The sequence below is a fragment of the Myxocyprinus asiaticus genome, chromosome 4 (genome assembly GCF_019703515.2).
Source record: "Myxocyprinus asiaticus isolate MX2 ecotype Aquarium Trade chromosome 4, UBuf_Myxa_2, whole genome shotgun sequence".
Classification (NCBI taxonomy): domain Eukaryota; kingdom Metazoa; phylum Chordata; class Actinopteri; order Cypriniformes; family Catostomidae; genus Myxocyprinus; species Myxocyprinus asiaticus.
In genome coordinates, this window is record NC_059347.1 from 30,627,067 (window position 1) to 30,654,344 (window position 27,278).

General features: G+C 38.5%; 1 protein-coding gene across 2 annotated transcripts in view; it reads left to right on the forward strand.

Moving 5' to 3' along the window:
- The window catches only part of LOC127438155 (WD repeat and FYVE domain-containing protein 3-like), a 124,892-nt gene that overhangs the window by 84,368 nt on the left and 13,246 nt on the right, over nucleotides 1-27,278 (forward strand). For both annotated transcript variants that reach the window (XM_051693505.1, XM_051693513.1), the window contains 21 exons: nucleotides 1,236-1,463; nucleotides 3,363-3,531; nucleotides 3,944-4,104; nucleotides 4,353-4,501; nucleotides 4,789-4,909; nucleotides 5,025-5,110; nucleotides 5,206-5,286; nucleotides 5,389-5,443; nucleotides 5,523-5,642; nucleotides 5,820-5,937; nucleotides 6,021-6,127; nucleotides 12,479-12,632; nucleotides 12,850-12,941; nucleotides 13,536-13,748; nucleotides 13,867-14,014; nucleotides 14,426-14,580; nucleotides 15,401-15,559; nucleotides 16,698-16,877; nucleotides 18,668-18,850; nucleotides 18,976-19,066; nucleotides 20,796-21,161. In XM_051693505.1, the coding sequence (XP_051549465.1) occupies nucleotides 1,236-1,463; nucleotides 3,363-3,531; nucleotides 3,944-4,104; nucleotides 4,353-4,501; nucleotides 4,789-4,909; nucleotides 5,025-5,110; nucleotides 5,206-5,286; nucleotides 5,389-5,443; nucleotides 5,523-5,642; nucleotides 5,820-5,937; nucleotides 6,021-6,127; nucleotides 12,479-12,632; nucleotides 12,850-12,941; nucleotides 13,536-13,748; nucleotides 13,867-14,014; nucleotides 14,426-14,580; nucleotides 15,401-15,559; nucleotides 16,698-16,877; nucleotides 18,668-18,850; nucleotides 18,976-19,066; nucleotides 20,796-21,161 (3,136 nt within the window). The remainder of the gene's footprint in view (nucleotides 1-1,235; nucleotides 1,464-3,362; nucleotides 3,532-3,943; nucleotides 4,105-4,352; nucleotides 4,502-4,788; nucleotides 4,910-5,024; nucleotides 5,111-5,205; nucleotides 5,287-5,388; nucleotides 5,444-5,522; nucleotides 5,643-5,819; nucleotides 5,938-6,020; nucleotides 6,128-12,478; nucleotides 12,633-12,849; nucleotides 12,942-13,535; nucleotides 13,749-13,866; nucleotides 14,015-14,425; nucleotides 14,581-15,400; nucleotides 15,560-16,697; nucleotides 16,878-18,667; nucleotides 18,851-18,975; nucleotides 19,067-20,795; nucleotides 21,162-27,278) is intronic.

Below are 27,278 nucleotides of genomic sequence, written 5' to 3' on the forward strand. Positions count from 1 at the left end.
GCTGTGTGCATTTTCCATTTCCCTTTTTGATTTGTAACTAGTGGCACCTAATAAACAAGCAAAAATTCGAGATCAAATGGTTTTCCTAAAAATGTATGTCCTCACATTTGTCCACGACAGCGGGACTAAATTGTGAAATTTTAAGTAATTTCAAGCTATAGAAAGTCTAGAAGGATTTTTTTTTTTTTTTTTATCAGTTTATTATGTGTCCATGAGTGTTGGTTATTCATGTTTTTGAGAAGTTATAGACATTACAGCTGATTTTCTATAAAGCTGAATAAATAGTTCTGATTAAAAGTAATGGCCAGCATCATCAAATCACTGCAAACCATGTTAAAATAAAATTTTGCATTATACAATTCTGAATCTATGTACTGATTATCATTGTCCCATGTCTGCCAAACATGTTCAGTGGTCCAAACATCATCTGCAGCATGAAACTGAATTTTTGACTAGATGTTAGAAGTGAATGCACTAGGCTGCATAGGAAAGCTATAGGATGCTCCCTAATTAGTGAATGACTTAACTTCCAGTGTGCTGTCTGTCTTCACTGGTCTCAGAACAGTTTGAAATGCACCTTATTTTCATCCTAACTCCATATACAGTCTTTGAAAGCAACATTTTCCAGCTTTTGGATACGTCCATTGATTCTAAGTGTGATAATGCACAGTGAATGTAGGATTTTTATGGAAAGTTAGTTCTATTGTCCAAGTACGTGGACATTGTGTTTAGCAGTGTGCCGTTCCACGATAAATCAATGTAGTTTTTAAAATGGCATAGCGGATGAAACTAGAGACACTACTCTTTTGACTCAAACAGGTTTTAATGTGAAAACTTAAGCTGGTTTCTTACCAGATGTAGTTTTGTTGCTGTTTCTCCGAAAGACGAACTCGGCTGAGATTGGCACCATGTTGTTTTGTCACATGACTTGCGCTGAAAGTTTAACCCTTAAATGACAACCTAGAGTCTCCTGAACTGAGATCAGTTAGTTTTAAAAGAAATTTAAGCATAGCCTATAGCGAAGCCGAAACAAAATGTCCACGCATGTGGATGCGGGGTCTCACAAGGGTATTGTAACAATACTAATTCACAGCCTCAGCTGGTTAAACTCTGTTGTTAAACTTTTTTCCTACAAAATGTTTTTAATTATTTCCTAATCCTTGTATTGGTACGACTTGTACAAAAAACAAAAAAAATGGTTTTGATCCAAATATACATTTGTTTTTTTCTCACAGAGGCAGCAGAATGCTTTGAAGTATGTTATGGATGAGTGGGCAGGGATTGAATATGAGCTGCTTCGGGAGAGGGGCCTCTGGGGTCCTCCTATTGGCTCCCACCTGGACAAATTTCAGTTGGACATGACTGAGGGACCCTGTAGAATGAGGAAGAAGATGGTTCGGAACGATATGTTTTACATTCACTATCCTTATGTACCTGATCCCGAGCCTAACACAAGCACTCAGGTAAGTGTGAGTCTTCCCCCCTCCCCTCATGAGTATTGAGATACATTTAGTGTAGTTTTGTCCCAGGTAAGTCTGTATTTTAGATTGAAATGTTGGATTGGATTGAAATGCAGATTTGTGGAGAACAGAAAACAAATACATTTAAATTAAGATAGTCAGCCACAGCCTGCTTTCTGAGAAATCTGGAAATATCACAGAATTTTAAATTCTGGTTTTCAGGCTTTGAAAGGAGAGGTTTGTTGGGAAAATTACATTTGTCTAGCAAAAATAAATTTTTCAGGTTATGCTCAACTATAAATTATTTCATTGTTTTGATAATATTTTTGCAAATACATTCACCACAAAATTAATATCAAGAAATTCTTATTCCGTAATAATGAATGAATGGAAAAGCCATGGAAATTCATTGGTCTAAGTGTGTTTGGGAACCATGGTGAATGAAAGAACATTCCATAAACACACAACTGCCCAAAATACAAAACATAATTGGCTTTAATCATAACATTGTTTACCCCATTAACCAAAGCATTACTGAAACCAAAGTGTATACAGCACTAATAGTTCATAATCTGCACTGAATGAATCTTTTGTGCATTCTCGAACTTGAATTAGCTACAGCCAGATGTTAATGACTTCACATAAGTGGCCTTAAAGGGGAACACCAGCTTTTGATTTGTACATTTGTGGCCTTATCACTTGTTTTTCCCCTTTTCACTCAGGTGCCTTTGCTGGGGGCAATGGTTGGCATAACAGTCCAGGGTTGCCTTGCTATTTACTCCTAAACAACTGCATTACTAAATGCTCAACTGTCTCAGACAGTAGCTTATTTATTTTTTTTTAGATGTGTTTGTCTCATGACAGAGATACACTTAAATGGCCGATTGAATTTATGCAACAGCACAGCTCCTGCAATGCTCGTTGGAATTGGTTCCTCTGCTATCATTCCTTTTGAATATATTTCATACACAAAGACATCTCTAGAAAATAGGTTTACAACAGGCAGCTCCTTCCCTCCCATGCTAACAAATCCCTTATAATCCATATCCTTTTTATGAAGTTGAACAATATTTTGTGACAAACGAGTGTTGTCTGTCATTGTTAACAAACTAATTTTATCATATGTTATAGATAAAGTGTATGATTTCTGCACCACTAGTGGCACCAAACAGATTTGTTTTTTTTGTTTTTTTAATTTTTTTTTTTTATCAAGTTTCAAACAGGTAGTCCCACCCCAAACTCACACAATTGGCTGAGCCATTGTTACTATGTCTATTTGGCTCACTCCTAGACTATTTGCACAGAAATTACATACTTTTATTGAGGCTTTTGAGAGTTAATTATTATTTTTTTTTTTAGACCTTTTAGATATTTTAACAGTCACTCCTGTAGATGGTTGTAAAAACCTGAGACCCTTGTTTCTCACATTTCAAATTTGAGGCCTCCTGTTTTAATGGGTAGCTTGCAAACAACATGTCCATGCACTTTTTCTTTCCAACATCAAGATTTTAGGTTCAAATTTCCATAAGGGAAAGTGTGTATTTTAGGTGTTTTTAAGAACCTTCCACCAACAGTCTAGCAGTTGCCATTACAAATGACTGTATTTGAATTGTCTGTGTGGGTTTTTCTCATGAACTGATGCTTTAAAGAATTTTGTTACCAGCTCCACCAGCACAAGAGGTTATGCCTAGCCAAAGTGTGTTTTCATGCCTCTGACTGATTTCTTCTGCCTGTCACTCCCTTGAAATATTGTATTTTTCACTGAAATGGTTTTCATCATAATGGATCTACAGTACATAAATCCAAAATATGTATTATAAAGAGATGTTTTCCTTAATGAATTAATAATTTTAAATTAAACAGAAGTTGAACAATATTATTTTTATATTTGAATTCTTTCAGAAACCAGTGCGTTACCGGCGAGCGATCAGCTATGACAGTAAGGAGTATTACATGAGGCTGCTGTCAGGGAACCCGGGGATGTACCAGCACTCTATAGAGCAAAACACAGAGGGAGAGACAACACAACAGGAGCCTGAACATGGAGAGGACACCATTGCAAGAGTCAAAGGTCATTTTAACATGATTGTGCTCTCTATGATCTGTTACACAGTGAATAAACGACAAAGTTTGTAATCAAATATAATTTCAGTTTGTCTGTGCTCCCAAAATGTGTGGAATTCTTAGTGGTAGCTGTTATTTGGAGACAAGGTTATTTGGAGTTTATTTGAGATAGAAGACAAATACAGTGTATTATCAATACAGTGATGTCTGTCATTGTTCATAAGACTGACACCCACCAATTCTGCCGACTTTTGAAAATTATATGGGAGTTTGCTAAAGAGTTTTTAGTATAGCTTAGTAATGATGTGTGTCTATCGATTAAAAATACTAAGCATGTAGTGATGATATGAGTGTTGAATGCTTGACTCACTGTACTTACAGTTATTGTTTGGATTGTGCTTGTCTGGGTGGTGTTTTAGGTCTGGTGAAGGCTCCGTTAAAGCGGTCCCGCTCCACAGCAGATGGGGCTGATGAGGACAGTCAAGACCAGCTTCAGGAGTTGCTAGAGTCAGGAGCCATGGACGAGGAGCAGAAAACTGATAACACCACACTTCTCCGTCTGCTGGAGGAGGGAGAGAAGGTCTGCAGCCCTACAAAGCTCCACCTCTTCTTTCTCAACGTTCTATTCACACTTCAACACTATTCTAATTAATATAATTCTAAGAGGGATCAGTCATATTCTGATCAGATTATCCACCATTAATATGAAGGAGGTATTTAGTAATATCAGTCTGGTTGGATGATTATGTTGTTTACTTTATGGTGCAGAGAATTTGGACTGATTTATATGAACAGTTTCCGAATTGTTTCCCATGTGTTTTATGATAGATCCAGCACATGTACCGCTGTGCTCGAGTTCAGGGTCTGGACACCAGTGAAGGGCTGCTCTTATTTGGGAAAGAACATTTCTACGTGATCGACGGCTTTACTATGACTGTCACCAGAGAGATTAGAGACATTGAGACACTACCTGCAAAGTAAGACTTTAAACTATGTAAAAAGAGAAAAGAAGCCTGTAGTAATTTAAAAGAGACAATTGCTCCACAAGTGAAATACAACACTCTTTCCTATTAGACCTGAATTCTGTTTTTTTTTTTAACCTTATTGTAAAAAAAAAAAAAAGAAAAGAAAAAGAACAAACTAAATTCTAGCCTTTTGTTGTCTTTTGGTGACCATTATTTTATTTTTAAAGAATTTCAGAATTTATTGTTTCTTTAGTGATTATACTGGGTCTTTAGGCTGCTTGTTTCTGTGACGTTCGCAGTATGCATGAGCCGATCATTCCTCGGGGGGCCCGGCAGAGTAAAAGTCAGCTGAAAAGAACCTGCAGCATCTTTGCTTATGAAGACATCAGAGAGGTGCACAAACGTCGATACCTGCTTCAGGTGTGAAATAAAATAATAATTCGGCTCAGTTGATTATCTAATAGCACCCATATAAAACACAATTCCACTTTTATGTAAGACTGATGAAAATGATCCTGTGCTGTCTTCCTCATAGCCAATGGCAGTAGAAGTGTTTTCCGGAGATGGGAGAAATTACCTGTTAGCTTTCCAAAAAGGAGTCCGGAACAAAGTCTATCAGAGGTAGAGTGAACACAGATGTCTCTTAGCATAACACATTTCCAAACTTTCCCAGAGTTTCCGTTCAAGGCGATTAAAAGCTAAATCTTGTTTTCTAGATTCCTGGCAGTCGTTCCCTCACTAGCCGACAGCTCAGAGTCAGTTTCTGGACAACGTCCCAACACCAGTGTAGAACAGGGGTATGTTCCCCAAATATAACAAGTCCTAATATTTACAGGATCATGAAGTACTGTATTTCGGAGTCCAATAAAATTTTATTGTGCCCGTTTCTTTGTTTACAGGTCTGGCCTTCTCAGTACGCTTGTTGGCGAGAAGTCGGTGACCCAAAGATGGGAGGTATGCTCTCTTCTCAGTAAAGAATTTTTTTTAATGTTTTTTTTTTGGGGTGTTGCTCATAAGATCTACTTATTTACAGAGAGGAGAAATCAGTAACTTCCAGTATCTGATGCATCTCAACACATTGGCCGGAAGGTCATATAATGACCTGATGCAGTATCCAGTCTTTCCATGGATCCTGGCAGACTTTGACTCTGAGGTACAGACGTGTCCTTGTCTCTTCCATACAATTATTACTGCAGCATGAAAATTTGTTTTACGCTCTGAAGGAGGATTGGTGCTAGTTTAGTGTCATTCTCTTCCTTGGAAAGATCCGGTTTTGCAATGTGAGTTTTAATCTTCTTTAGAAAGTTAATGATGTTGAGTTATTCCACAGGAACTGGACCTCAGCAATCCAAAGACATTCCGAAACTTATCCAAACCTATGGGAGCTCAGACAGATGACAGGTTGATCCAGTACAAGAAAAGATTCAAAGACTGGGAGGATCCTAATGGTGAGTCAAAGGCCAATGTGGATGATGTTTGAGCTCTACTTGTTGTGTAGAAACATTTAAAACATGTATTAATTTCTTCCCAGGGGAGACTCCAGCATATCATTATGGCACTCATTACTCCTCTGCAATGATTGTGGCCTCATATCTTGTCAGAATGGAGCCATTCACACAGATATTCCTCAGGCTTCAGGTTAGCTACGTTTGATGTCATACTTGTTTTTTTCTCTGTCTTGGTACTTTGTTGCTTCTGTCATTTTTTTCTCTTTACTTTGTGCTTTAGCTGAGACTTTCTTACCTAAGTTACTTATAACAAAGCGCAAAATTCACATTAACGCCAATTTCCAGCATAAATAGATAAGAATAGAGAATGCATGCTGAATGAAGCAACCTATACTATTTTCAAATATGTTGGACTTTGGATCTTATTGCTTCTAAACTAATAGCTAACCAGGATTTTGCCAGAGAACATCTCTTAAGATGGTTCAAGACAACCAGCCCAGAGCTGCATTTCCCAAAAGCAACACAAGCTTAAGTTGATTGTAGAGACCATTGGCGCCAATGGTTTCTACGATCGACTAAGGCTTACGATGCTTTGGGAAATGCAGCCAAGGAAAGTTTTAGTGCTGGTGTGGAAACAACAAAGTTCTGCCGGTTATTGGAAGTTCTTCCAGCCAATGGAGGGACAAAGATGGACAAATTTTAGGACTTGGAAACTCTCATACAGAGTGAAAACTAGTGTAAAGATCTGTGTATGGACGTTATGAATGTTACACTTAATAAATAGTGCTTTTTTGACACTGCACTCAAAGTGCTTCACATAGTGAACAAGGGGTTCTCCTCAACCACCACCAGTGTGCAGCATCCACCTGGATAATTTAGTGGCAGCCATAGTGCGCCAGAACGCTCACCACACACTAGCCATTGGTGGAGAGGAGAGTGAAACAGCCAATTACTGAAGGGGGATTATTAGGAGGCCATGATGGATAAGGGCCAATGGGGGGAATTTGGCCAGGATGCCAGGGTTACACCCCTACTCTTTTAAGAGAAGTGGCCTGGGATTTTTAATGACCATAGAGAGTCAGGACCTCAGTTTAATGTCTCATCCGAAAGGCGTGTAGAGACAAAACATGAGAGACAAACAGTGAAGTAGAGTTGTGGTCAGAAAAGGGCTCTGTTTTCCTTATGTTGTGGGGCATTGAACAGTAGGACATGGCAGTTTGACAAGAAAGCAGGTTTTCTCGGGTGACACTAATACCTCCTACACACTACACGACTTTCAAAGACGACGGATTGTGGTACCGTTCATATTACACAACTGTCTGTGTTGTCATGGAAGTCATAGGGTTTTCAAATTACACAAGGAATCGGCAACAGGGGTGAACACATTACAAAACATTTCACTACTGATGAATCCCCGACGACTCTGCCTGGACTCTAAATTACATTTCACAACAGAGTATACGTGAGAAATGATATGAGAATTACACAAGAAAGAAAACAAATGCAAGATCATATGTTATGCATTTCAGAATATGATGTGTATGTTTTTAATCACCTTTACATAATGTGAAAGGCATCATATATTTTATTGGTTACAGTATGAAAAAGTACCTCCTACTGAAAAATCTACCTATTTGCTTACCTGACTGTCCAAGAGAATTGGCAATTTCTCTCCAACTCTTCTCTTTCTCCACCCGGTTGTGGTACAGTTCAGAGGAAATGTCATATAGGCACTGGTGCTCCTGTCAATGTTCCACAAATTTTTCCTCCATTTCTTCGGTCCAGTGAGACTTTCTTGATACCACAGCCATGCTAGTTAATGTTCTGTCGCAGGTACATTAGGACTCTTCCCACTGAAACTTTCTGTGCCCCGTTTCTTGCTCTCTCATTGGCTGTAGGTCAACGCTGCAGTTGTATTCAGTCAAAACACATTTCACATGGCGTGATTTAGAATGGCAGACAGGTCCAGATATTTAACATTCTAGATATCTCGCTGACATCGGCGACGCGTCAGCGCTTCTCTCATATCGCGTCTTTGATATTCATACATTGCGTTCGTCGTTCACGGGAGCGAGCTCCGATTTGTCTATGATTTCGGGCTTTTGTCAGCAATCTCCACAAAACTGTCGGCGAGAGAAAATCGGGCTTAAAGTCATATAGTGTAAACACGGCATATGTTTTGCAACACAGCTGGAGGCTACAATTGTGTGTCCTTCAACTGAGATACTGTAGGGATAAGGGATTGTAGGGACATCAGCGATGTCTTGTGCGGGAGAAGGAAAGCCTCAATCATGTTAAGATAGTCTTGTCATTAAATTTTTCAACCTTCCTCATTTGTCCCCCTTTTTAAAGCCCTGCACGGGCTTCAAATCTAGGCCCTAGCCCGGCCCTTGTCCGACAGCTTATCGGAATTCTCGGCCCGAGTCTGACTGGAGCCCGTGTTTTTTATTTATTTTTTTATTTTATTTTATTTATTTTAGCCTATGCTACTATTGCAGCCATTAAAATAGTTCAGTTTTGCTTGTAATGGCAAAGTAGTTATATTTCTTTTAGTTTCTTTATCAAGTTAATTTAGAAAATGTTTGGAGCATTTTTTGTTTGTTAAATTAAAGTTTTTGTTTTTTAAAGTGACGACCAAGCGGCCAGCAGCCGACAGTGAGTTGATCACGTTTGATCAATTTAGCCTCTCAAATCAACACTTGACTTACCTACAGTAAAATCCATAGATATAAAACACTTTAAGCATATCACACAATGTTAGTTTAAATGTTTATTATCACCACCACAGTAAAAAGCAGAAAAACGAACGAACGGGCTATACAATCTAAACAAATAAAATAAAAAAAAACATGCAGGTTATCTTACCTCAAAAATCAAGGCTTCACCACAGAACATGGCCATTCTTATTTCCAATAGTTTCCAACAGTTAGACTAATGAAAATAAAGTCCTCCTAGTCTTAACATGGCTACAGCCAGAAGAACAGTCTCTTACAGATCATCGTGGAGAAAAAGCACAGCATCCACGGTGGAAGGTTTCAGTCCAGTCCTCCTTCTATAACTCTTCCAGCTGCGCTGAAGGCACGCTCACTGCTACTGCTACTTGCGGGGAACTAAACACCGTGCGAGCCAGTCTTGACAGTCGCGGTAGCATGGTCTCATGTTGTTTCCACCAGCGCAGCACATCTCTTCCATCACCTTCCATGTTGGGATTGAGGCGCAGTTAATGCTGTACTTCATTATCCTCCTCCTGCTCCACAATGTTTTCCCACTCTTCCTCAAACTCGGCCAGCGCTCTCTTCTTTGCTGCTTGGCCTGCCCGCTGCTGCATGAATCATAATTATAATTATTAGTTAGGCCAAGGTCAAGTAGGCTATGATTAATACATTAATTTAGAGGCCTATTTAATACAAGGGAAGTGACTTGATGTTGTTGCCGGTGCAAATAAAGTGAAATAATAATAATGATAATAACAAAACACATAAAAGAAAATCTCACCGGCTGGTTGATCAGCCCCTTGTGCCGCCACCCTCTCCTCTCTGAAGCGGGCTATCTGACGTCTCACCAGCTGATGGATGTCATCCCTCTCGGCGTTGGTGAACATCCTTAATTGACTGAACTTTGGCCATAAGAATATGGCCAGTTTGTGAAGTGGCTGGATGTGGACTTTCTTCATTATGCACTCAAGGTGTCGTTGGCGGATAATTGCTTGGGAAGGAGTGTCCGACACATCTGGCTGGCAATGATGTTTCAGTTTGTGTAGCCAAGGCACGACAAGGTTCAGTATTGGGTATTTATCCCCATCCAACTCCCTTTGTGCTTCATAGAACGGGTGCAGTAATTGCACCAGGAAGGCCAGCACATCTGGGGACACATCGTGTAGTCGCTGGCTCTCACCACGGCTCTGAAGTATCTCCTGTAACTCAGTGTAGACTGACACAATTGACTCCAGGGTGAGGAATATGCTGCTGTATCTGGTTTCTGCCATCTGTTTGACAGTTTTTGACAACCGGCTTGTCAGACCTGAGTGCTTTAAATATCGGACTAAAGCCTTGGCGGCCTGCAGGATATCTGCTACTTCTGGGACTGTTTCTGCAAGCTCGTCTGGGTTCAAGGCATGCCAAGAGGACAGTGTTGTACAAGTGGTCTTGACAATCCAGGCGCCGGTATGGACGGAGAGCGGCAACAAAATTAGCCCCCTGATCGATTACCCAGACAACATTATTCATCACTAATGCATCAAAGCCAAGGACTGAGACTAATTGCTGCTGCAACTCTTTTCGGATATTGTCTCCTGTTTTGGCCTTATTTGGGAGGCTTGTTGTGGTGAGTACCCTGCGCTTCATGTCATATTGTGGTGTGACATAGTGACATGTGATTGACATGTAGCTTATCTTACGGTGATCATCCGTCCACATGTCAGTTGTCATGCCCACATTTATCAACGACAAGACCCCCTTGATCTCTTCAACCACGTCCCCTCTCTTAGCAGTCGCCATTTCTTTGCACTTTCGGGAGATTGTGGTGGGGTCAGGGAGTAAACTTGTAGCTGACAGACGGCCGTGGGCTGCGCCTACATATATTAGCTCTTGTGCTAACTGGATGAAACCATTCCCTGCTACTGTTTCAAATGGCCGAATGTCCATACAACAGAAATTCACACATTTAGCTGTGATGAGTGATTTCACCATAGAGGGAGTTGGTTTGGCGAGGAAATCACTCACCCTCATTTGTTTGCTGCTGCTGGTTGGTCTGCTACATCCTCCATGCTCAAAATGTCTTTGTAAATGAGATGATCCCGTCTTCTTACTATTGTAGCTTAGCACAGCCTTGCAAGTTGGCATTGTGCATAACCAGTAGGCTCGTCATTTAAGGTTGTCACTACTTGAAAAACAGCCCAGAAGTTTGCCTTTCCTCTTGTGTTTTTCTCAGTTTTAAGTTTCTAATAAATTTAAATTTTTCTCTGTTCTCCATTGCTTGTGAGGTGAATCGTGGGTCCATGGGAAACCTGTGTGTGTGAGCAGACTGTGTCATGTGTGTCAGTGTGATAGGTTATAAAACATCTTTCTATGTTTGTTTTACCATCATCAACTTATTATATATTCTTTTCATTAATTCATGTCTAAAATATAAAAAGGAGGAGGAGCCTAAAACAGGTCCGATGCCTGGCCCGCGTGTGAACTATGACATGAAAATTTGCCCGAGGGGCGTAAATAAGTCAACCCGTTGGGCTCAGGCTGAAATGCAGGGCTCTACCCCTTTTACACCCATTATTATAAAACAGATGACTCTAAACATTCTGATTGGATGAGACACACTGGTTATTAAAGGAATATTCCAGGTTCAATACAAGTTAAGCTCAATCGACAGCATTTGTGGCATAATATTGATTACCATAAAAAAACTTTTACTTGCCTCTCCTTTTATTAAAAAAAAAAAAAACTTACCGTGAGGCAATTACAATGGAAGTGAATGGGGACAATTTTTTTTTCTGTAAAAATACTAACTTTTTCAAAAGTATAGCCACAAGACAAACAATATTTGTGTTAACATGATTTAGTGTGATTAAAATCACTTACTAACTTTTTCTGTGTAAAGTTACAGCCAGGTTTACAACATTGTTGCCATGACGATGTAATATCAACAAACCTTAAAACGACTGTAAAAATGACTATTTAAAAAAAAAAAAAAAACTTTAAAGCTCAAATAATACACCCGTTTTAACAAAAGAATTCATGTAAGTGCTTTTATAAAATTATAAACTTCAAATTTCTGCCTTTTAAACCCTTCAAAAATGGGCTCTATTCACTTCCATTTTCTCACTGTACCTCGATTTGTACTTTTTTTTTTTTTTTTTTTTAAAAAAAGGAGGGAAGAGTCTAAATTAATTTTTGTGGTAATCAACATTATGCCAGAAATCCTGTCGATTGAGGTTAACTTATATTGAACCCGGAATATTCCTTTAACACACTTGTGAGCGCACATTCTATATCAATGTGCCAGGTTGCTACGTGGCTTGGCAACTGTGTCTCCCCTAAGGATAATGAGTTACATGGAAGAATATTTTATTATTATAATTATGAATATTAAATGTATCTCAGTATTGGTGTCTTTTAATTTGGTGCTGTTGCCACTGTTTTAGAAAAGCAATAAGCTACTCAAGTCCACTTTGTGTCATGCCTAAGAACACCTCTTAGCTTTGGTAAAATCACTGTCACACACGGCCTCTCTGGCTTATTGTCTTAATAAATGCTCTATATAAAGCCTCCGCAGAGCATTGCAAACAAACTTGGCCTCTCCACAGAAAGAGAAACAGACTAGCACAAGAAGCAGAACATCTTCCACTCAATCACAAATATTTATATATGACATTATTTTCCCACCAGTTACAGTACTGTTTCTACAAGGCTAAAACAAGCATGAAGTTGGATATTCCTTAGTTTCTGACAGAATGTTATTATTGAAGGGCAGATAGAGTTAATTCGATGCTTGTTTCCATGAGAAGCCATGGGATTGTATGTGAGTTTCACCCCTGTACCCTCAGGGAGGACATTTTGATCTGGCCGACCGAATGTTCCACAGTGTCCGAGAGGCATGGCTCTCTGCTTCCAAGCACAACATGGCTGATGTAAAAGAGCTCATCCCAGAGTTTTTCTACCTTCCTGAGTTCCTGCTCAATTCCAACAACTTCGACCTTGGTGAGAAAACTAGCCACATCTGGGTGAATCTCACAAAACCTGTCAAGACCTTTGAAATCACCCTTGCTGTAATACAATGTCTTATTACTATAATGCAATACATATATTGCAGTATTGCATATATTGCAGTATTGCATCTTTACCCTGTATACTGCCTCTCTTTTTTGCTTTATATATGTATTATTTTGATGTTAAATTAAATGTATCTTTCTTGAAGGGAGTAAACAAAATGGCACCAAGCTTGGAGATGTGATTCTGCCTCCATGGGCGAAAGGAGACCCAAGAGAGTTTATCAGGGTTCACAGAGAGGCAAGTATTTGCATCAAAATACAACAACCCTCATGAAACCAACAGCCTGGAAGAAGAGATTATGTGTATCAGTGCTTGATACTGTTTTGACTTATCAAAGTTTAAGACATTATTTGAAACTTTCTCTTAATTTCACATTAGAGGTGCACTCTTTTTTTGTTTTTGTTTTTATTGCTAATTGCTAAACTTTTATATAGAAAGAAATTAATAATACTTTTGTAAAATGTTTAAAATGATGTGCCCTCACATAAGATAAAGACTCTTGTCATAGCAGTTTTACAGTAAAAGCTGCTTTATCTACAGTTTGTTGGTCCTGCAGTCATAAGCACCACCATGTCAAGATCATATGATTTTTACTGGCGTCTTTAATAATCTTTAATTTAAACTTTAATTTATGGAATTAGTCATGGCTGATTTCAAATAGTGCATTTCTACACTGGCATCAGTAACAGAGATATTTTACTCTTGGGTGATGCTGAATATTTGCCGCTAGGTGTCAGCACAACAAACAAAAAATAACTGTGTGCTCCTTGAAAGTATAAAAGAAGTAAATTCAGAAAATGCATAACCCTGTGGATGCTTGTGTGCTTTCAGGCTTTGGAGTGTGACTACGTCAGCGCCCATTTGCATGAATGGATTGACCTGATATTTGGTTATAAGCAACAGGGTCCTCCAGCAGTGGAGGCTGTAAATGTCTTCCACCATCTCTTCTATGAGGGCCAGGTGGACATCTACAACATTAATGACCCACTTAAAGAAACCGCTACCATTGGATTCATCAACAACTTCGGCCAGATCCCAAAACAGGTTCTCTACTGTACTTTCATAAAGATTATTAAATATACTGTATCCTTTATGTGCCTTCATTAGCACTAGTGTCTGTTTTGTCCACTGTCAAGTGTAACTGTTTCTTTTATCACTATAGCTGTTCAAGAAGCCCCATCCTCCAAAGCGGGTGCGCAGTAAATCCAACGGAGAGGTCCCTGGTGTGCCAGTTACTCTGAACTCCACCTTAGACAAGATCTTCTTCCATCACCTGGACAACTTGCGGCCCTCTCTCACCCCTGTTAAAGGTAATATGGGAGGTAACAGAGGTTTACAGTGGCCGAAGACTGACAATACATGCTCTGTGACCATATAACTGAATCAAAGCACAACCAGTTCAGATCCAAATACTTAAAATATGTGTGGTTTTGAATCTCATCCTGTTCTGTCTTTTGTCGTCTATTACCGGTCATTGCTTTTCATTTTCTGTGTCATATTTGCATAATTTTTGTATTATCACTGAAAAAATATCTTTAATAATGATTTAATAGTGATACATTTTTACATTTTTATCACTTTTAATTTGATAAACTTGTTTTGTTCTTATCAGGCAGAATTTGTTTTTGGCATCTAGGGTGTGGAATATCCTTAACTGCTGTGACCATACAGTGAAGAGCATTTAAATAAGCTCTGCGTGTGTGTCATTTCCTGTTTTACAGAGCTAAAGGAGCCAGTGGGTCAGATAGTGTGCACTGACAAGGGCATTCTGGCTGTCGAGCAGAACAAGGTGTTGGTTCCTCCTGCCTGGAATAAGACCTTCGCCTGGGGCTATGCTGATCTCAGCTGCAGACTTGCCAACTATGAGTCTGACAAGGTCATTAGCAACAGTCAAGTTCTTCTATTTAATTTCAGCATAGAGTTTAGCATCCGTTGTGTACTGTTGTCAGAAATGCACATGGGAAGAGAGCATCTGCAAGACTTTGCATATTCATAAAATTTCCAAAATGTGTTTGAGTTACATTTTATACTAATTGTGGTATTTTCTAGAGTAGTAGTTATAGAAGTGTTTGAAATGTCTTTTTCACTTTCTACTTTATTAAAAGGATTTCTAAATACAGTAAATGCACAGTGTTGCATGTGTCTGTCAGCAGTGGAAACATTCTACAAAATGTTTTTCAAATGAATTGCATTTAACTAGCTAGGGTTCCCACAGTCATGGAAAACCTGGAAATATCAGGACATTTTATAATTGTGTTTTAAATAAAATCTTAAATTTGATGGAAATTTGTTAGAGCTGTAGCCTTGTGGGCAGTGCTCTGACATTTGTTGCGGTAGAATCCCGGGCAACCCGAGATCGAGTCCCAGCTTAAGGTCCTTTCCCAATCCTGATCCCCCCTCCTCTTTCTCTCTCTCTCTCTAACCTATTTAACAAACGTCATTTCTTTTCAGTGAGTCGATTGAACCGGTTCACAAATTGATCTGAATGATACATTATTGAATAATTTAAATATTAAATATCCTTATTCAATAATTACAATGGAAAAGTCATGGAAATCAATTAGTCCAAAAATGTGGAAACCCTGGTGCAGTAGTGCCCAGTTGTTGTGCAGGTTTTTTTGTTTTTTTCTTAGCACACAACAAGTTTTATGTTGTTGGCTCAATTGTCTAGCTACAGTCACATGTTCCTCTCACAGGCGGTGGTAGTATATGAGTGTTTGTCTGAGTGGGGGCAGATCCTGTGTGCTATCTGCCCAAACCCCAAGCTGGTCATTACTGGAGGGTTCAGCACAGCCATCTGTGTGTGGGAGACCGGGACATCCAAAGAGAAAGCCAAGACCCTCACACTCAAACAGGTAACCATTATATGACACAATAAACTTTATTTTGTATTTAAAAAACTTCTACCTGCTAGCTTGTTTGTTTCCTTTACATATATTATTTGGTATTAAAGGGATAGTTTACCCAAAAATGAAAATTATCTTATTATTTACTTACCCTCATGATATCCCAGATGTGTATGACTTTCTTTCTTCAACAGAACACATTTGAAGAAAAATAGCAAGATATCCCAGCTCAGTAGGTCCTTAAAATGCAAGTGAATGGTGATCAGACATTTTAAGCTCTAAAAATCACAGATAATCAGCATAAATGTTATCGATACGACTCCAGAGGTTATATTAATGTCTTATAAAGGGACACGATCACTTTTGGTGCGAAAAGAGCAATATTTAAGTACTTTTTAACTATAAAACTTTGCTACCGGTCTGCAACAGTATACGCATTCATGAGAGCGCGGAGTTCACACTGTCTCTCGTGTGATGAATTCGCGTTGGCATGTTACGGACGTAGTCACATTTTTCTCTTGGTTGAGACATCCAGGATAAGCACAGAAATGCACCGTTGTGAGTAAACAAACAGATACAAATACAGATCTAAACCAAAACCAACGTAGCTTCTGTACAGAGTTCCTCCTACTCGCTTGTAAACAGTGCTGCTCTTCCTTCGCTGTTTCGCATGCCAAAGTGATTGTCACTCACATACCGCTGCTGACTGGAAGTGATGGTTTATTGCTCAAAAGTACTTCAATTGATCTTTTTCACACCAAAAGCAATCGTGTCACTTTAGGAGACATTCATTTAACCGCTGGAGTCGTTTTGATGACATTTATGCTGACTGTCTGTTCTTTTTGAGCTTCAAAATTCAGATCACCATCCACTTGCATTTTAAGGACCTACTGAGCTGGGATATTTTTCTGTTTTTCTTCAAATGTGTTCTGGTGAAGACAGAAAGTCATACATACCTGGGATATCATGAGGGTGAGTAAATGATGAGAGAATTTTCATTTTTGAGCGAACTAACCCTTTAATAACCAAAAATGAGTGTAGGTTGTCCTTTAAACTGCTTTGTTAAATCTGTATGCCCTTTATAACAAAATGTCATGGTTTGTTTTATGTCGATTAATGTAGTTAATGAAAGTACTTATGTTTCCAGGCTCTTCTGGGCCACACAGATGCAGTTACATGCCTCACAGCATCATCAGCTTACCACATTGTCGTGAGTGGCTCTCGAGACCGTACGTGCATCATTTGGGACCTGAATAAGTTGTCTTTCGTCACCCAGCTGAGGGGCCACCGAGCTCCTGTCTCAGCACTCTGCATCAACGAGCTTACTGTGAGTGCACACTAACACTTACTAAGAGAGCAGATGTACTGCCAGCAGAACTGAGTGAATAGTGTTGTAGTGATTGTATTCGAACTAGGGATGTGTGAGACCAGTCGACTAAACGGTTCTGATGCTGCTAGTCGACACTGGAATTACTCGTCGGTTAATATTTCCCCCCATTAAACTGATCAACATTTTTACACATTTACATTTGGCTTTATATTTTTACAGAGGCTGCACTTAAATTACATGTTAATGTTACATATTTTAAATAGAATTAATAATACAAATATTATTTAAAAAAGAGGATATCTGGAGCCGATTTTTTTAGAAACGTTTTAAAGTCCCTATGGATGTTTTCACATTTGAGTCTTCTTTAAATCTGTGTTTGCTTGTACGTAATTTTTTCGCTGTGCAGGCTTTTTCAAGTAAAGGATAGCCGCCTCAGATGAGTCCAAGTCCTGTCTTTCACCGGACCATGTCGACTTGTTCATTTTGCTTATCAAAAAATTTATTATTTTGAGTAAGTAGCATAGAAAATAACTGTTTTAGGCTAGGTATGCCATTTTTTTTAAATCTCCTGATTAAGAAAGCTATTTTCAACTAGGTGCAGACTGCTTAACGTGTTAAACTATCTTTTATTCTGTGTGCATGTTGTGTTTAGAATACATTAGGTTTATTTTAGGCTACATCACAGGCCTATTTTTTTCTATCCTATAGCTACTTTTTTTTTTTTTTTTTTTTTTACATCTTAACTGTTATTGGTTAATGTTTCTTACCGAACAGGTGTCATATTTGATCAATGGCTAATGCACGACTGCTCGTCGTGAAATAAGCGCAACTTTTTAGCGCATTTTTTTTTTTTTTCCTCTCGTAGATTTTGCTTGGCCTACCTGTTAATTATTTTCAACAATGTCCTGACTGTTTTAATATGATAAGTAACTTTTACTTGGTGAATTCCGTTTAGAACAGGCTGGGTTGCTCTATTGGTCCTGCACTAATTATTCAATTGTTTCAATAAATATGCCTGTTAAATATTCGCTAACATTGGTTCAGTGAATGTGTGTCATGTTCTATATTTATTGTACAGTGGTCATATTGCAAGGCGAGCATGTTGCAGATAAATGCCCCCTTTTCAGTGGAATTTAGCATTGTGTTTGGAATAGATGAAGGATTTTAAATGGGTCGCATAAACACTTTTTTTTTTTTTTTTTTTTTTTTTGACTGTTTTCTGAAGGTTGGTTTCTTTTTAGACTAGTCGACTTCAAAATGTTCTTTTAAACGCCAGTGAAATTAGTCGCTCGGCACATGCCTAATTCGAACTACATTCAGAATCATTTTAGTTTCGTTTTGTTGCAATTTCAATTCATTGCAGTTTCCTTTTCATTAGTTAGACTGTTACTTGTTTGGAAAAGAAAGATCCTCCTGCCTTTTATGATGCCTCAAAATGTCAGAATGAAAACTAGATTTGAATTTCCTGAAGGAAATACCAGTGCCTTCAAGGCTGTGGAAGATTAGTGTTAAAGAGGTATGCAATGATTACATCATCTGCTTTGGTTACATTTTGAATGCTAAACATTCTAACAATGTACTGTAAGTCAATAGGAGATTTTCAAATAACTGAAATTATCTTAAAAACAAAGTTTGAATGGAATCTGTACATTAATTGCAGTTTAATACTTGGACCAGAATTTCAAAACAACCGTGTTTCAGGAACATAAATGCAGTGCTGCCTTTTGAGCACTGTAATAACTAAAATGACTTGAATATGGCTCTAAAATCTTTGTGTCTGTTTATAGGGCGATATTGTATCCTGTGCTGGCACATACATCCATGTGTGGAGCATCAATGGAAGCCCCATCGCCAGCACCAATACGTTCACAGGCCGGAGCCAACAAATCCTGTGCTGCTGTGTCTCAGAGATGAACGAGTGGGACACACAGAATGTCATCGTCACAGGACACTCCGACGGTGTAGTCAGGGTAACAGTCTTCTCCTTTAACTTGCCTTTATTTCCCTTTTCTGTTTTTTTTAAAGCATTCTGATAAATACTTAAGAGCTATTGGTTGTTGACAAGTGACTTGATCTTGTTGTCTTGTTTATCTAGTTTTGGAGAATTGAGTTCCTGCAAGTCCCAGAAACCCCTGCTCCAGAGCCTGTTGAGCCCCCCGATGTGCCAGACTGCTGTGGAGAGATTGGTAAAACATCCCCATATATAGTGCATTCATAAGTTATTCAGACCCCTTCATTTTTTTCAAATTTTTTGTTGCAGCCTTACGCTAAAATGCTTTAAATTATTTAGTTTTTCACATCAGTCTACAGTCCATACCCCATAATGACAAAGCAAAAACCAGATTTTTGATAACATTGCAAATGTATTAAAAAGAAAAAACTGAAATATCACATTGACATAAGTATTCAGACCCTTAATAGTACTTGGTGTAAACACCTTTGGCAGCGATTACAGCTCAAGTCTTTTTGGGTATGATCCGACAAGCTTTGCACACCTGGATTTGGGGATTTTCTTCCATTCTTCTGTGCAGATCCTCTCAAGCTCTGTCAGGTTGGATGGGGACTGTCGATGGGCAGCCATTTTCAGGTCTCTCCAGAGATGTTTGATTGGGTTCAAGACCGGGCTCTGGCTGGGCCACTCAAGAACATTCACAGAGTTGTTCCTAAGCTGGAATTCAGGCCAAACAGTTCAATCTTTGTTTCTTCAGACCAGAGAATCTTGTTTCTCACAGTCTGAGAGTCCTTTAGGTGCTTTTTTGTGTCTTGAACCGAGGAGAGATTTCCTTCTGGCCACTCTGCCATAAAGCCCAGATTGGTGGAGTGTTGCAGTGATTGTTGACTTTCTGCAAGTTTTTTCCATTTCCACACATGATATCTGGAGCTCAACCAGAGTAATCTCTCTTGGTCACCTCTCTTACCAAGGCCCTTCTCCCCTGATTGCTCAGTGTGGCTGGGTGGCCAGCTCTAGGAAGAGTCCTGGTTGTTCCAAACTTTTTCCATTTAAGAATTATGGAGGCCACTGTTCTCATGTGAACCTTCAATGTAGCTAAACATTTTTTGTAGCCTTCCCCAGATCTGTGACTCGACACAATACTGTCTCTGAGCTCTACAGGCAGTTCCTTTGACCTCATGGCTTGGTTTTTGCTCTGATATGCATTTTCAGCTGTAAGACCTTATATAGACAGGTGTGTACCTTTCCAAATCATGTCCAATCAATGGAATGTTCCACAGATGGACTCCAATCAAAGTGTAGAAACATTTCAGTGATGATCCAGAGAAATGGGATGCACCTGAGCTAAATTACAAGTGTTATAGCAAAGGGTCTGAGTACTTAAGTCAATGTGATATTTCAGTTTATTCTTTTAATAACTTTGCAAAGTTATCAAGAATCTGGTTTTTGCTTTGTCATTATGGGGTATGGAGTGTAGATTGATGTGAAAAAATAATAATTTAAAGCATTTTAGCATAAGGATGCAACATAACAAAATATGAAGAAAACAATTAAGGGGTCTGAATACTTTCTGAATGCACTGTATATATACACGCACAGTATATTTCTATAAGTGGAATTTTAAACATTGATTATTAATATCTAATTACTACTTACAGCAGTTATACGAATTAGAAAATTCCTTAAATTCAAATTCAAATTACAAGTCTGTATCCTGTTCACTACCTCAATTCAAATTCAGGAATTGAATTGGAATTTAAAAGTTGTTCTCAATTTAATTCTGAATGGCGCACAACCTTGCTATACAGTATACTTTGATCTAGTAATATAGCAAAAATACATATTTATTTCACAGATGTCAAAGTGATTAGCTTGATGATATACTGTTTTAGCCCACCTACGGAACTTTAGTAATTTCCATTGACTTGATCTTGACTAACTAACCTCACGTCTTGTTCTTAAAGAGGGACGTGACGCTCCAGATGATGACAGCAGTGAGTCTGAGGGAGAGGAAACCAGCCTCAGTCAAGACCCCAAACCTCGCACTTCAAATAGCCAGCCCAGCAGCACCGTCCACAGACCTAAACCCCACAATGGAGCCTCCTGGTCGGTGGGCAGCAGCTCTGACGACTCCCGCCGCTGGTCGGACACACTCAGCATTGACGAGAAGGAAGGCTTTGTTTTCGTAAACTACTCAGAGGGCCAGATTAGAGCAGGAATGCCCTCGCACCCACATTCCCAACCCCACTCAGCACCCCCACATGGGCCAGTGCCACAACCCCTTCAGCCCAATACTATGGAGGCTCGGTCCTACAACAAACTCAAGCCAGGTACTGTAGATTTAAACCAATATTATTATTTCCATGTACTCAAACATTATGTTGCCGAAAGTTTGTGGACATCGTATGTGTTTGATGGACAATTAATTTCAAAACCGAAGGCATTCATTCCCCCTTTGCTCCAGTAACAGCTTCCACTCTTCTGGGAAGGCTTTCCACTATGCTGTATTTAGTAGCAATCACAGATTGATAGTATCTTTATCAACCTATTATCTCCTTTCTCTTGGATTTCTCTAACAAAACAACAAGGCACCAATAATTTTGTTACCACATGTTTACCTGACCACAGACATAGTTTACCTGGTTCAGCTGAGCATTTGTGCTGAAGATTCCCAATGCTTGAAATAGTTTCTCTGTTGCCTCATGTTCTTTCTCAGTGCAATTGTCTGCTGTAACTCACTATGTTGTCTCTGCTTCATACTATGTTTATTAAATACACTACATCTCTGACCATGTCATTGCTTTGGCATTAATAACATTATTGTGGGGGAAGATGGCAGTATCGCGGTGAGAGAGAGAAGAGTTTGCGGTGGCAGAAAACAGGCTAGTAGGTGCAAAAGCATGAGACTGTCTACCCGATAAAATGGAATAATTACGTCAGACACCTATACAATTCCTCAAGAATCTATACATGAATCCCTACCAAAAATTCACAAAAAATTCTATATATTTATTAAAATGAGTCATTTTGATATTTTAATGAGTTGTAAGACAAGAGGAAGATGTTAGGCTTAATAATAGACATATAATATAATTTTAGAATTTAAATATTGGTCACCGTGGCTGAGATGCGTAGTGTATGGCAGAGTTAGAAATCAGAAGTAGATCATATGTACACATTAACATACACCTTATTGAATTGTTGTTGCTCGTCATGGGCACAGCATAATAAATAGACAGTTATATCTCCATATAGCATTTATGTAATAACTTTACAACTGTTTGGTCATGAGCTGACATGTAGTGTTAGATTAATAATTTCATTCATTTCATTTCATTTCATTCACTTCCATTGTAAGTGCCTCACCAGGGCCGGATGTAGGCTTTTGCAGGGGTGTGCTGAGCCCACCCAAACGTGAGTCTTGCCCACCCGATCAAACATTTGGGAAACACGGTTTTAAAGAAAATTGTTAATTTTTTCCGGTTTGTGTATTGGTTAAAAGCAATATGGTGGCGGGCTGTGTGTTTCAGACATGAAGGGCCTCAAACCAGAGAGTCAGAGACGTCACATGAGCGAGGACGGTAATAAGAGATATTTTTGTGCAGTGCATAGGTTTTAGTTCCCATGACTCTAGCAGTGACCATGTGGCTGCTGTTAATGTACCACAAGCTCCCTCTTATCAAATATCTCCCTCTCTCTCCACATCAGCTCCCCAAAGTCACGCTGCGGGTGTTCGTGAAATACTGGACCTGAATTATAAAGTATAGGTCTGCGCAGGATGGATTGTCCCGCTCCCATACGCAAAAGCCTGCTGCTAGAGATCTACGCAATTTATTTAGTTCCGCCCCCCTAAGATTCTGTCCCGCTCCAGTATCACAGGCAATTATTTGTATTTATTTTTTTACAATTCCCACCCGAGAAAAAAAAAAAAAAAAAAAACAACAGAAAGAGAGAGAATAAAAACATGTTTTGATAACACTCTAACATGGCCAAATATCTGGTTGACCTTTGGTTGGTTTGAAAGTTTTGTTTTGTAACTTTTTATATATATATATATAAGCATTAACATCCATAGCACTAATTTCCGCTGCATGGAGTACAAGGAAGAATTTGTATGAATTACAACCAACCATGCGCTTGTAAATCATTTTATTTTTATTTTGTTGCTCTTGCGCAATAGACTAATGACACGAATAACATTCTGTACCTTAAATACATAAAATAAATCTGAGGAACTTCTATTTTATTTTTTTAGATATTTATATTTTGTCCCTCGAGTCACTTCTTTCTCCCACTCCCACGCACACATCATCCCACCCGCACCCGCACTCAGCAATCAAAACCTGCGCCGCACACTGTTGCGCTGGGTCTCGCAGATTCCACGGAAGTCCCACGGGAGTGCGGGCCTTTATTATAAAGCACCATCCTAGCCAATTGGTATTAACATTTAGTGGTATGGCATATTAAGTTTTGGTGCCTCTGGCATATGCCGCTGGAAGTTGTGGCACATCCGGTGGCATATCTGCTTGTATGTGGCATGTGCCACACTGCCACTAGTGTTGTGGCTTCTGCCACCTCTGTGAGACATCACTCTTGAAGTCTTGGGGTTTTGATGCCAGAAGATAGACTTTATTATCAGAGATAAAAAAGCTGAGTTGTTCCCATCACAACAACTACTACAAAATGGTTTGCACCTGCTTATATACATATCATCTACCAAGGAGTGGCCAATACATTCCATACATGTCACCATTCCTATTCTTTGACTCCAATCTGTTTATTTTAAGAAGTGGACAGGAGACACCTGTGGAGAAACCTCAACATATATTTTCTCAGCAGTCATGAGAGCAGTTTACTATATGTGAGCACATTCCTTTCCTACACAGGCTTCTCACACACACACACACACACACACACACTAAGATTCATGCTTGACCATCAGAAATAATTGTAAATAAAATGGCTATATTAACATTGATTATACTTGATTAATTTCTACTCAACTTGATAAAAATATTCTACACTAGAAGTTGTGGCACATGCTGCTGGATTTTGTGGCACATCCAGTGGCATTTCTGGTTTGGAGTGGCACGTTCCACTGAATTTTGTGGCATTTCAGGTCGTTAGAGGCATGTGGCACTGAAATTTGTGGCACGTTTGGTCGACTGACACATGCCACTGTATTTTAAGGCATATTGTAGACGCTGTCAATGATACGAGCTGGTTTAGTCAATGGTAGTGATCATGCACTGACATACTGTATAAAGCACGTTGCTTCCAGACATTAGCTTTTAGCAGGCTACCCGCACCTAAATTGAATAGATAAGCAAAAATAATTGTTTTACACTAGTTTAGGTCTGTCTAGTGTTCCGCTGTAACATACGTTATGCATGAAATTTATTTTGCTTTCTTGTAATAAAGCCATTGTCATTTAATAACGCATGTTGGGGGGGCCTGGGTAGCTCAGCGAGTATTGACGCTGACTACCACCCCTGGAGTCGCGAGTTCGAATCCAGGGTGTGCTGAGTGACTCCAGCCAGGTCACCTAAGCAACCAAATTAGCCCGGTTGCTATGGAGGGTAGAGTCACATGGGATAACCTCCTCATGGTCGTGATTAGTGGTTCTCACTCTCAATGGGGTGAATGTTAAGTTGTGCGTGGATCGCGGAGAGTAGCATGAGCCTCCACATGCAGGGTTTCCGAGGTATCATGCCCAATGAACCACGTGATAAGATGCGTGGATTGAGGGTCTCAGAAGCGAAGGCAACTGAGACTTGTCCTCCACAACCCGTATTGAGGTGAGTAACCGCGCCACCACGAGAACCTACTAAGTAGTGGGAATTGTGCATTCCAAATTGGGAGAAAAAGAGGATAAAAAAATAAAAATAAAAAAAAACACATGTTGGTCTTTTATTACTTTGCTTAAACAACATTTAATTTAGCGTTTTATTTAGAAAATTGTCACTGTGCTCTGACAGCTTAACTATTTAAACTGCTTAACTTTTCATTATATTTGTGTGGTTAAGAGATGTCATTGTGATCACCAATGTGTGATTGTATTCTTCTGAGTCTATGTAGAGTGCTGGCTACAACTGTACAATTTAAAGAGAGAAAAAGGACAATTACCACCAAGAATTTACCATCAGGTTTGGCTTAGATCATTTGTAGACTAGCAATGTGAAATATGACATGATTATACAGTGGTACCTTTTGTCTTTGTCTGGAATCACATATGAAAGGCACCTACAGTTGAAATCCTGGACATCTATGAACTGGCACCTCACAATTCTATGTAAACTGGTCTAGAGATGCCATCTAAAACCAAAAGGCTGTTCATCATAATGTGAATACAGGATGACAAAAATATTAATATCCGTTTAACACATTGTCTATTCCAGAATTAATGCCTACTTTTTAATGTATACTTCCATTCCTCTCACATTGTAAAAAAGAATAGCAAAAGAGCAATATATATCTTAATCCATCATTCTCCAAATTGTTTGCATAAATGATATTTAAATCCACCAATATTTAACCACATATTAATTATCTTTGATTTATCTGTATTTTAAATTAACTTGTAATCATTCCTACATTGAGACTCCTCCATTTAGCCAACAGTACTTCCATTACTATACTGTATATAACCTATCCAGCAGACATGAAAAGAAACGGGTGCAAGAAATGTATATGTAAAATAATATTTCACTGTGTGTCAATAAGAACAGAGTACCAGTTTTCTGGGAGTCGAGGTTGAGGAGAAGAGAAGTGGGAGACAAATTTTGGGACACATGCGTTTATTTATCTTCATCAGATCACACAAAAAGAGATTATGTGTCTTCACACATGGAGATGTTATCTGTGCCTTTACCTGTTCACACACACATAGATGTTATGTATGCACCTTTGTCAAATGCTTAAGAGAGAATGAGTGCTTAATACACAGTTTTATGTATACTGTTGCAAAAACATTCAGTGGACATACAAGGTACACCGTAAAAAAAAATCTTAATTTTAATGGTAGAAGACTGTAAAAATGCTACAGTAAAAAAAACTTTAATTGGTTAACGGGTAGTTACCTTAAAATGTACAGTAATTTTTTTAATATATATATTTAAAAAGACAATACGTGTAGTATTACGGTAAAATGTTGTAAAAAGAAAATTTTTTAATGTAAAAAGTATGATTTATATTATGTTTAACAAGAGAGTACATGTACTTTTTTATGGTAAATTATTGTTAAAATTATGGTAAAAACAGTAATCGGGCATTCCCAGAATTCCCTGCGTGACCCATCACATTTCATATATTTTATGGGAATAGTTATGTTTCCTCTTATTTTTAATATCACTTATCTACACTGGGGTGTTCTGTGTTATATTTGATGTAGTTTAGTTAATGTTTATTGCATATTTTAATTTCACAAGTGTTACCCTGATGGTGTTTAGTGTTTGTGTGAGTGACACTGAGTACTGTCTCTACATGTTTATTGGTCATTGCTCCTGGAAGAGCCACTATTGATGAACTTCATGTCATCATGTGCACTTTAGTAATTACTACTGTAATTAACAATACAAGTGAAAAGCAGATTTTTACAGTTTCAGAAGGTTAATATATCAAGTTTATTATTTAATAATATAAATGATGGTAATGCACCGTAAAATATACAAGCATCAAAAAAGCCTGAAACGTGGTTACCGTATTTTTTACGGTGAATGATGTTTTTTTTTTACCGTAAATTTAACTGAATTTTACAGTGCCAGCATGGTCATGCTAATTCAGCAGAAAAGGGCTGTTGGATTTACTGGTTTAAAAGTGTTTTTTTGTTTTGTTTTTTTGTAAATTGCAACAGTTTTAAACTGTAAAATTTACAGGTTTTTCTGTAAAGTTGTTTACATTTTTACTGTATTTTTTACATAATTATTCTGGCAATCACAGCTGCCAGTTTTGTTTTTGTTTTTTGCAGTGTAGACATTGTTGCGGAGAGACTTTAGTTCATTTTCACCTCTCCCTAACTGTGAGCAGTGTCTAAACCAAGAACACAACATCAAATAAAGTGTTCTCTACAAGAGGAAAACAAAATGCCATCATGTCCATGTCAGCAGAGGTCTCACAGTGGTACCCTAGAATTTACAGATAAATTAAAAATGGTTCAACTTATATAAAATAATTTACATACAGTGCACATGACAGCATCCCTGATATTTTGAACAGCACTGGAAAAACCTGCTTCTAGAAGAAGTCTTGAATGTTGACATCACAGCTGGTGGTGTGAGGAAGGCCACTTTCTGGGTCTCATAGATCACACAGCATAGATCAAGATCTATCAAGCCCTCATAGATCAAATCTATGTAAAAAACAAATATAACTCAAAGAAATAAACATCATTTGTATGTTGAAATTTAATTGCATTCATATTTACAAACTAGAACCTTTCACATCCTTAA